The 11,653-nt window shown below is 37.6% G+C and overlaps 1 protein-coding gene across 1 annotated transcript in view; it reads right to left on the bottom strand.

Annotated features, from left to right (window-relative positions):
- The window catches only part of LOC103917741 (dynein heavy chain 5, axonemal-like), a 174,586-nt gene that overhangs the window by 123,346 nt on the left and 39,587 nt on the right, over positions 1–11,653 (bottom strand). Inside the window, 8 exon segments of the mRNA XM_009324931.1 lie at positions 1,686–1,839; positions 1,943–2,142; positions 3,501–3,629; positions 3,958–4,069; positions 7,495–7,657; positions 8,701–8,837; positions 11,089–11,207; positions 11,365–11,653. The exon segment at positions 11,365–11,653 is cut by the window's right edge and continues 41 nt beyond it. Of these exon segments, the coding sequence (XP_009323206.1) occupies positions 1,686–1,839; positions 1,943–2,142; positions 3,501–3,629; positions 3,958–4,069; positions 7,495–7,657; positions 8,701–8,837; positions 11,089–11,207; positions 11,365–11,653 (1,303 nt within the window).

The following is an 11,653-nucleotide window of genomic DNA, read 5'->3' as shown; positions in this document are numbered from 1 at the left end:
CTCGGTCTTCCTGGTCAGGTGGCCTGTAGCAGACCCCCACCGTAATGTCACCTGTCCCTGCCCTCCCTTTAATCCTGACCCATAAGCTCTCAGTCAGCTCCTCATCCATCCTCAGGCGGAGCTCCATGCACTCCAGCTGGTCATTGACACAGAGGGTGACACCCCCTCCTTGTCTCCCCTGCCTGTCCTTCCTAAAGAGCCTGTATCCCTCCATCCCAACATTCCAATCATAGGAGCCATCCCACCACGTCTCCGTGATGCCAATAAGATCGTAGCCCTGCAGGCATGGACACATCTCTAACTCCTCTTGTTCAAATTAGATTTTTTTGACAGGTTTTGGTCCTAACAAATCCACACTGACTGTTACTCATCTCCTTGTTAACTTCCAGATGCTTACAGACAGTTATTTGTTGCAGTATTCATCCAGGAATTGCAATTAAGCCCACTCATAGCATGGACACATCTCTAACTCCTCTTGTTCAAATTAGATTTTTTTGACAGGTTTTGGTCCTAACAAATCCACACTGACTGTTACTCATCTCCTTGTTAACTTCCAGATGCTTACAGACAGTTATTTGTTGCAGTATTCATCCAGGAATTGCAATTAAGCCCACTCATCTATCATTACTCCTCCACCAAGCTGTTCTTTCTCCTCCTTCTTTAAAGATAGTCACCACATTTGCTTTTTTTCCAGAACACTGGTTCATGTATCATCCTTGTAAGAAGTAGCTTTAGCAGTTATCAAATGCCTCAGCTATGCTGCGGCATTTGTTCATCTGCAAAAACTGCTTATTAATTCTCTAATAAACTTTAACAATATAAACATCTCATGAACTAAAAAAAACATATTGTTATCTTAAATAACAGTTAAGATATTAAGTTAATATATAACTTACAAAAATTAATGTTAGTTTTGGAAATTGTAAGCCTTTAATTATAAAAGATGTGGCCTAAAATAAATTCATATTTAATTATTTCCCAATAATCATAGTTTTGCTAAGTCACAGCACTGGTTGATCCAGTGCTACTGAACTGTGGTGTGTTAGAACTATATGAAAACCTCTCATTAGGAGACGCAACAGAGAGGATGACTTATTCTGGTATTTCTCTCCTGCCGGAAGTCAAATCATTCCATAACTCTTTTGCAGCTGCTATCATGAAAGGTCATCATTGCTTTTTGAAGAGGTTGCTATAGTTCACACAGATTAGTACACATGCAGCTGCCCAAGTCTTGCAGCATCTCTCTCTGGGACTTAGTTATACTGAGACCTAGCAAGTACAGAATTCATACAGAAAATCTGTCATTCTATTATTACATAACTTAGAGCCTATAAACATGTGTGCACAGGAAGAAAGTGATGTTGGCATATATAGGAGAAATGATACATCAGTTTTGTATCATTAAGTAGTCCTGAGCCCTGTGCTATCTTATGATTCACTAATACTGCAAGCTGACGGGAACATTTGAGCCTGAATTACAAACAATCCTGCTCCTGTAGGTTTGACGAAGTTCTAAGCAGTTCAACCAGACAGACTCCAGTTTGGCAAAACTTCTTCTGAACTGCCTATGCGCAGCCCACAAAACTTAAATGCATTACATGCGTTAGCAAGTAAACTATGCGATGTGGCTAATCTCTTGGTACAACATATTGCCATTAATATATTGTTATCACAAATCAACATACTTGAGGTAGTTGTTTTGCAATGTCTCCACCAACAAACACAGCTTCAAGGTAAATCCAGAGGTTTTGTACAGTAATCCAGTTTTCAATTATCTCTGCAGTATTGGTCAACTTCTGAACCCACTGTTGTATAGTGGGCTTAAACGGTGCATTATACCTGTATGAACATGAGTTAAAGGGAAAAAGAACCTAAGATGATTATTGTTTACTTTTGGGTTTGATTAGATTTACGCAATATGTGCATTTATTAAGTTTTGTACCTGTTGCTCATGAGCGACCCCAGTATCATGAGGCTGTCTTCCACCAAAGCTATTTTCTCCAATATATCCGATCCTTTCAGAAGGAGTTCTCCTCGAGTTTTGAATTGGCCAAAACTGAAAGTATGCGTACTCCATTCACTGATGACATGCTTCAATTTTGCTTCAATATCCTTTTCTTTAACAGCACTGATGCAGATATCCTGTGTAAAATTAAACTAGTAAATGACATTCCTCTAAGGCTAATATAATGCACACTTGTAAAGACAATTAAAATTCACTGGCCAGATCCAGACTTCAGTGTAAGTTCTAGCTAATGAAAATATACATTGAAACACCTCAACATTATTGTATTACAAACTAGATTATATTATAGTACTAGTTGTAACTGGAACCTTTTATGGGCTATACTCCATCTTCACTAGTACTAGCACCTTACACTTTTGAAAATTCACTGACTCAGTGAATCTGCAGGCAGAATTTGTATTAAATGTATTAAAATTTGAAGTCAAATATACCTACTGGGGGGGTTAAGGAAAATACACATTACCAATCAAAACCAATAAACAGTCCAAGAATAGAGTGTACGTGGACAACATGACTGCCTGCTACTTGTTGAAGACAGCAAGGACAGGACTGTCATAAAATTGGTTATTGCAACAGAGAGAAAAGGAGCAGCTACTCAGATTGGACCCCAAATTCAGGTTCAGGAGTATATCAGATTCCATCACAGATTTAAAGTCTTTCCTTGAGTGTAAGGCTATCACTCTGAACCTTTCATACAGCTTAAATTCTTGTCTGGAAATTGGGTACAGCAGAGGTTTTGATTTCATGTTTTTGTCTTAGAAGTGTTCCTTTGTGGAACAAGACAAATCAGGTCACTACTATGGAGGGACCACAGATTTAGCTAAGTGACAACAGAACTGAAGTTAGAAACTGTTGGGGTTTTCCTTCTTTATTTTTAGCTATACCTTGTTATTGCAAAAGGTAACGAGCATAAAGCTAATGTACTTGCTAGATAACTACTGTCCCCAAAATGGAGGAGGCAATAGCTTGGTAGCTTGTGCACATTACATAAGCCTTCTCATCACTCTGTGCTCTTGTGAAGAGTCACTTTTGAAATACAAAAGAACCCCATTCTCCTTTAATCCTATATCCTCCACTTCTACTGTGTTCCAAGGATTTTGAGCACTTAACAGGATCAGACTTACATCAACTATTTTTTCTCTCTGATGAGACCTTTAAAAGGAAGAAAAACTTATAAGTAGGCAGACCCTAAACCAGAAGCATGACAGAATCACACTACTCTTAAAACAACAGAATTCCTTCTACGGAAGGATTAGTGTAATACCATCTATCCATTTAATCCTTCTCCAGAATAAAAAGGAAATGAACTAACCACCACTGCTAATACCAACTACCAAACTCCATTCTTCATAAGAATTCTCCAACTAAAGCCAAATTTTTTAACGCTACAAAGCTGACTAGAAACAGGATCCCAAAAGCACAGAGCCCCAGATCACAAGTTATTCATTGAAAACACACAGAAAAGTACATGTACCTCAATATCTTCTTTATATTTTAATAAAGAGGCATCCATTATGTTTTTCAAAGAGAAATTTTCAGAGTCAACATCAAAGTGATGCCCAGTTACGTGTGCAATTCTTTCCCAGTGTCGTGACATCATTGCCTAAAAAAGTCCATAGGAATTAGGGAAGATTTTTTTTAAATGTATTTTTTTTAGGACTAGAATGATCACATACTTTTGCACTGCATCTGTTAAACAAATGGAAGAGTCTTGGTTTCCATTCCATTGAAAGCATTAATAGTTCTTCTAATCACATTATGAAGTCTTTTGTTTTACTTCTCTGCAACTAAGCCTAACTACATTTTTGTCATAAATACAGCTGCTTTTATCTATAAAAAAAGAATAATGGAAAGCATCTTATAGTCATACAACAGTCTTCAATAGAGTTTTTCAAGTGAATCTCATCTCCAAATTATTATGCTGAACATACTTTGTTTGCCATCATTTCAAGCAAAGGACAGGTCTCTGTGAAGTCATCAATTTTTTTTTTTAGGTCTCGAAAAGCTTGCCATTCCTTCAACGCTTTCGGTAACTTATGGATTCTTTAAAAAGCACAAAAAAGAAGAAGTATTTTATTCTTAATAATCACAATCCACCATTTAATAGTACAACATATTCTCATTCTTCAACCAGTGGACCAGTAAATAAAATCCAGTTGCAAGCTGGCAACATAATATATAGCTGACTGTTTCTGACTGCAGGCATGAAACACTGCTAAAGGCAGTAAAAATCACACTAGAATGGTTTGGTTTCTGTTTCAGTTTGAATTAAAGGAGGTTAATTTCATGTGCAAACCCATGTCTAAACTTAAGCTTTTGCTGTGTTATTGTTTTATTAAAAATTTGAAAATTTACCTGATTTTGTAAAGGGGAAAAAGGATTAAACAACATATATTTTTTCAAGCAAAATAAAGCACATCCTACACCAAAACTGACCTGCTTGCAAACAGAAAAATACTTTTGTTTCAATCAAACATGTCCTATTTTACACCTAGTTTGTACAAAATATAATTAAAGAAAAATCTTTCTTTAGGCACAATTTCAAGATGGAAAAAAAAAGTAAAATTAAGAACCTCTTGTACTGTGAATTGTCACAGCTCCATTTGCTTCTAACAAGTCATGTCAATTTTCATCTTCCAAAGCTATGGACCAAAGACTGACAGCAATTCTCTTACAGCTCAATGGCAGGAATGAAAAGCTGCATAAAACCAACCCATAATGAAAAATTCCTTCAAAGAAATTCTCCATTTTTCACAGCTCAAAATCAGACAGATCTGTCACACAACGCTGGGGCACGTGTGAATTCTTCACTGCTTGCTGGTAAGAGGTAGATGAACATGTGCATACTGTCATGGCACTGCAATAATCTCTGTAGTCTTTCATCCTGAATCCAACAACAGATAGTATTAAACATGCTAGAGAAAAGCATCACAGAATGGAAAATCAGACTCTGCCACGTATGGATAAGGCTTTAAGAGGCAGTTCCTGGCTACTTCTATGCTGAGGCACAAGAAGTAATATTCTTAAAACTTTGTCTTAGGCTGGCAATTGGAAATGGGATCTCTTAGCTTGGTAATGAAAACTGCTAATTTTTTTGTACAGATACCTTTTTTCTTTCTCTTGGTCTCAGTAATATCTTCTAACAGGAAGTTCCATGAGTTACATACTATGTTAAAAAACTACTCTATTGATCAGATTTAAATCTCCTTCTTGAATTTACTGGATGTTCTCTTTACACTATATTACAGTAAAACATAAAGGGAAATTTCTCTCTAGCTGTTATTATAAACTTCTATAATGGTCTCTACCACATGCGTTTTCTCTAAACATTTATCCTTTTTTATCTCCTTTTAAATGGATTTATTGTCACCTAGAGTTATTTTTGTGATTCTTCTTTTCACAATTCTAGGTTTTCTACTACATTACTATTTTTAAAAGGGCTAGCAGAAAAAGAACATTACAGTAAAGAACTATGCATATCTTTACAATTATGCTAAAACACTAATTGCATTTCCAGTATTCCTGCTCCTTTCATAACACAGCATACCATCTTAGTTATTTCTGTGGGTACCCCCTGTACACTGTTTACATTTCTCCAGCTTCAAAGAGAATAGCTTGACGCAATAATGCTAGCAAGCCTGCCAAAGGAAGGATAGTACTGGGTTAGACTTCTACAAAAAAATATTTACTGCCTATTGGTGGTCACCTTGCTCCAAATATAGCTCAACACTTGAGAGGGAAAAAAAAGTCACACATGAAGTAAAAAGAGAAACACAAAACTTTCAAAACTGTTGTCATGCAATGGCTTCCTTCAGAGTTCCAGGAGAAGGAAGCATAAAGAGGGTCCAACCAACCTGTAAAATATAATTAACTATAGAAAAATGATTATGCATATTCCAGAATTCTACTGAAATGGTATCAAGACTTACAGATATTGTCCAAATGCAGAAGTATATAATTTTTGCATACATTCATTTTTACTATTATTATTTTTTTAAAACAAGGTTTTTTTCCAAATTAATGAATAGAAGACAGTTCACTCTTTTTTTTCCAGAAAAAGAAGAAAATCTTCACCTCACTCCTTCAGTGTGTACAGAAATGGACCCTGCTAAAATGGTGACACGCTCAAAATACCATATGACTAAAAAGCCTGAGCACAAGTAACTTTTCCTACGCTTTTCAAAGATTTGGGATGAGATGAAAAACACAGATTTGATCTCAATCTCTTGAACAATACCAAAATGTAAGTGAAGTCTCTCTCAGGTTACATTGGAAAATCCAAAATCAAAAGCTGATCAGAACTACTGGTGAAACAGAGAGATTCACACACTGGCTGTTCCAGAAGAGAGGCTCTGCAGAAGAGAAATCTGTTTATATTGAGTATGAACTTGTCTCAACAGAATTCACTGAGAAAGTGATAAGAGCCACTGTGTAAAGAGGTGAAGAAAATGTTTATACCAAGATAATAAGAAAGAAAACAGAGACAGTTCACATCTTTTTTCCAATAGATATGCACAGGATAAAAATATTGCACATTTATTTTCAAACTTTTGCATGTAATTTGGTTCTCATGTATATTCTGTAATTCCCATTAAGAGTAAAACATAGACTGGTACAGATTACTGCTCTAAAGGAATGGATGCACAGAATAATTAAGACCTGCATATAGACTCTCCACTTTTGCATGTAACAAAATGTCCCTTTTCTAGCAATTCTGTCCATACTCCAGTGCCAGGAATCAGAATTCAAAGAAAGCTGGCAAAGGGGAAACAATCCAAATACTGTTTGTTCATGAGCCCCTGCCTCTGAGAAAAGTAACAAGCTGGGTCAGGGAAGTCTTGCAGACCCAGCCATGGCTGTTGAAAAACCGAAAGCGCATATTTACCAACACAGTAGAAAAATTCCTCTGACTTCAGCAAAGCATGGTTTCACCTAACAGTTATTTTGCATGCAATGTGGAAAACATTCTTCCTCTCAAACCTCATAAATAACCCCTCAGAATTTAGTGTGGCTACCTACCCTTGTTGAAATGACATATTTCAATCCATACAAATGCGCGGAAGTAGACAGTAATGTCAAAATTCTGTCTAACATCACGGACTAACAATTAATTAGCTGTAACTAAATCACTGAGAAGGTAATATATGAAGATCAGCTATGAAGGTGATTTAGACTTAAACCACCTCGCCACAGGTTTATGCACCTTACTCATTAAATAAGCTGCAACCTACCATGTCGGTATACCCCAACAAACCTAAAGTGACTCACAGACTGAGTTAAGTAAGGTCACACACTAGCTGCATATTGCACCACAGTCTGCAACTAGTGCAGCTGTGCTGAGCACCTGAGCAAGCCTGAGCTTGAAATAAACCGACAGAGTTTTGCCCCTCAGGGCAATTTTCACAAGATAATTAACACAGAAAGCTGAGAAATAAAAATTGTATGCACTTCAACAAATAATAACTTACCTCTTTTGAAAATCCAGAAGTTCATTGTTAATGTTTTCAATATTTAAATCATTCCAAAGCATTTCATTGTATCCATTGATATTAGCAGTAACTGAATTATAAAGACTGTAAAGTTTCTGAAGCAATGAAAGCTCACGTTTAATTCTGTGCAGTTCAGGATACTCTGTTTCAAATTTTAAAAGAAGAAATTTGTGAATGTTAATTAGGTACAACTGTACTCATGAACATAAAAATCCATGTATTTCTAAAATTGGTATTTAATAAATGTCTGAAACCAGACTTGTGGTCCTTTAGATAGTGTCCAGAAACTTTTCCCGTTACATTACATAAGAACATCAGATTTTGATGCACAGTCATTGTTTAGACTGCTGAGTTTTTTTATAAAAATTTTTCTATAACAGTAGATGTAATCTTATAAGGGAGGTGCTGCATCTATCTCTGTGAGGAAGATAATGTTGAAAAAGTAGCTGAAATGGCAAAGGAATGTACTATAGTTTTATACAAGAACTAAAATATCCCCCATCTCAATTTGCACTATTTACTTAAGAAGCAGAGGTTGGGGATGGGGGTGTGTGCTTTCAAAATAAAAATATAGAATATGTTACACAATAAAAGTATTTAAAATGGACCTCCTTAACTGAAACGTTTTGTTTAGTTTCCTTCATATCTTTGGGAACTCCTAGTTAAATATATCGTGATTATCGCATATGTCTTGACAGGAAAATATACTGAATTTAGTATGTGCAAATTAAAGTGCCTTTCATACATTCTGCTGTAACTTTAATTCTCACCATGGTCTTCCAAACTTGAAGTGTTTCTGACTAGGAGGCATAAGGATATTACAGATCAGTTGCACAGCCCAAGGGAATTCATTAGATATCCGGAGCAGGGACAACTTGAGTACTTCGGCAACATGTTTCCCAAATTTGGACATGGAATAATACAGACGGAAGATGCACTTAGCTCTGAACAGAAAAAGCAGCTGGACCCTGAGATACACGGAACAGTGCAGTATTTTTCCACCTGATGTTTATGTATGTGCAGACTGAGAGCCAGTTTCACACAGCAGCTTTTCATAGGAAAGACAATAATAATTTACTGCAAGGAATTTTTCTACAATGAATCCAGCACTGAATGTATTTAGCAGGGCTCACAAGAAAAAATTAATAGCCTAGGACCAGGTATCCATATACCCTGAGAAACTACCTGTGATAGGAAGACCAAATAATTCTTCCCCACCAGAAAGAGAGATATAATTCCTCCACAGATCATCAAATTTGGCTTGAAAGATCTGTAATCTGTCACTTGCTTCATGGGGAGGAACATTCTCCTCACTGGGGCCCCTGTAAAATACAAAACAAATTCAGTGCAAATATCAACCATACAGGCTTCACAAAGAAGCACAACAGAACCCAGACCTTACCTACTGAAGAGTATTTAATATTTTCTAACATTTTTTCTAGACATTTTCACAAAAGATACTAAAAGACAAAATGCAAAGTATATTCAGCGTCCCAACATTACGTATTGAGTATTCCCTGAAAGAAATCCCAATTTATTTTCTAATAATAAAATTCATCTGGGTTACCATACATACTACAAACAGCTAAAAAGATCTACAAATGTTTTGTCTTTGTTATTTTCCATTTTTTTCTTCTATAAAATACGTTTTAATGATTATTTTCATTTATATTCTTAAAAAGGGAAAGACAGCAGGTATATAATTCAGGGGTAAAAACTGTGGTAGCTGGTACTAGAACCATACACTCAGAAAAATAACAGAAAAAATATGATTTTGCCCTAATGAGTACGTCTCTGCTGGAGGACTGGGCATAATCCCCAGCTCTCACGCCTGGGACCACTTCTTGGCTACATCATAATATTTTGGGATGAAAACTGTAAGCATGCCATCTTCTGTTGTGCCATCATTATTTCTAGAAAGAAATACAGGCACATGGGCATCAGAGAGCAATGCAGGCTGGCTGCTTGGCGAGGAAAATGGAACCAGAAGATGAAAGCAGTAATATGGTCAGCAGAGACCTGGTCCTATAGTACCTGAGCAAGGAGAGCAGGGCAGGGCTGGGGGAGGTAGTTGGGTTCAAATGAGAGTCCAGATCTTTAGACAAGTCCACAATAATTACACAGGATCAAGGTCGAGCAGGGAAAGTGAGTCAGCAAGTCAGGGTCAGGAGCATGTCTAATGAAGGTAACCAGGATCAGACACAGTCCAGTGGTTACCATGCTGTTCTGAGGTCAGGCTGAGAAATGAGTCTGTGCATTGGGATCCAGGTTCAGCTCAGTAGGGTCCACGGCCAGGCACAGGCATGGCTGCGACAGAGCTGGAGCTGTAGGTCAGAGGGCCAAGCAGTGAAGTCTTGGCTTAAAAGCAAACCCCACAAGAAGGAGTGTCAGTCTTCCTGGATGCCTCCCAGCAGAGCTGCGTGGGAGTGCTCTGTCACCAAAGGAAGGGTGAAACCCTCAGATGCACTAGGTCTAAGTTGGCCCTGAGCCCAGGCAGCTAAACCTCCAGGAGGGGGGATGCTCTCAGGGTCCCTACAACTGGTAGCAGCCAGAGTGTTTCCATGAACTCCTCTGGACAACTCTGAGGGCAGAACTGCAGGCAGCACTATGCATGCATCCACATTAGCAACTTGGTGCTCTGGCAGGTTGCTTTTAGGTGCAAATTCACCTTGTGTCTCTAACTGGAGTCTTGAAGCTTGCACTCAAATGCACTGATAGTGTGTCTTCAAGAAGTTTCACTCCTGGTGAAGCCAAGGTTGAAACCAAACATCCGGATACTATTTGGACCACCCTGCTTGTAACACCCATGCAAAAGCACCTGCCCTAGGAGAAGAGTATATATTCTCCAAGGCCCTCCAGGAGTGTGTGCTCTACGCATGCACAGAATTCTGTTCGTAATAGCAAGGCAGTCTGCAGAGGCTGTACATAAAGCTGCTTCACACTGCCCATGGGCTTATAGGTGTGCAGTGCATGCCTAGGGTATATAGGTGCTGACATGAACTTCATTGCCAAAAAACACACACTGTGCATGTATTGTCCTAGAACCATACGGACCACAGGAAACCAAAGTCTGGACTTTCCTTCATCGTTGCTAATGTAGAAGTGTCCAACGAAGCACACATACCCCACAATTTAAATTAAAAAAAGCCAAAGTAAGCTTAGAAGTAAGACTGAGTAAGACTCAGTGAACTTAGAAACACCAAGAACAGGAATCTCCACTCACATCCAAGGCACTATTTATATACTTAATATTAAATATCTGCTTAAGTGCTTTGTTGAGTTTAGAACCCAAAAAAACTTTAAATTTGGATCTGGATTGAGAATTTGATTTTTTTTCCCCCCAACCTATTAACTCTTCTGGAATTTCACCGACTCCAGCACTGGAATTATGGGAATGAATCTGTGACAGTAAGAGTATCTCCCCATCTTATATTATTCTGAAATTAGGCTTTTTTATGAGCTGTCATATGTACATTGAGGCTGTGCTGTGATTATTTTCTGAAGCCCTTTCGATACACCATTTTTGAACAATCACTAATGAAGCATAACTGAGTTGCACCACAGGTCACCTACTTTTCATTATAATCTTTGTAAAATTCTGCAGTATCAATCTGGAATTTTTGAACACCACTCAGTAAATCTGTTTTCATGTCTGGCTGTACCTTCAGCAGCAAGTCCTCAACCTGCAGCGCCTACATGCAGACAAAGAGGAAAAACAGGCATAAAAGAGGCAGGAGAAAAAGCAGAGTTTTAAGTAAGAAAATAGTTTTGTTCTAGCATTTCAACATTAAAAAGGCTGACAATAACTTTGCTATATACATAATTTGAGAAATAATACAGCTATGATACCTGTGTGTTTAAGTTCTTCCAGGCATAAGCCAATCCATCAACTCTTTCTGTATTTCCATCTTGAAAGAGCAGATTGTATTTATGAAGCACAGAATAAGATTCTTCTACAGGTCCAACTGTCATGTCAATTTTAATCTCATTCTCTCGAATTTCCTTTAGTGCTTCCATTGCTCCCCGTACATCATCAAGGTCATGGATAGGTCTGCTTAATCTCTTGCTAACATTTTCAATGAATGAATAAATTTCATCCATGTCTGTGGCAGACTTTTTATTCAAAGCTAATCCAAAT

This window comes from Pygoscelis adeliae, unplaced genomic scaffold (genome assembly GCF_000699105.1).
Source record: "Pygoscelis adeliae isolate BGI_AS28 unplaced genomic scaffold, ASM69910v1 Scaffold135, whole genome shotgun sequence".
Taxonomy (NCBI): Eukaryota; Metazoa; Chordata; class Aves; order Sphenisciformes; family Spheniscidae; genus Pygoscelis; species Pygoscelis adeliae.
The sequence above is the reverse complement of the archived record's forward strand: the minus strand, read 5'-3'. Positions and strand labels throughout refer to the sequence as shown.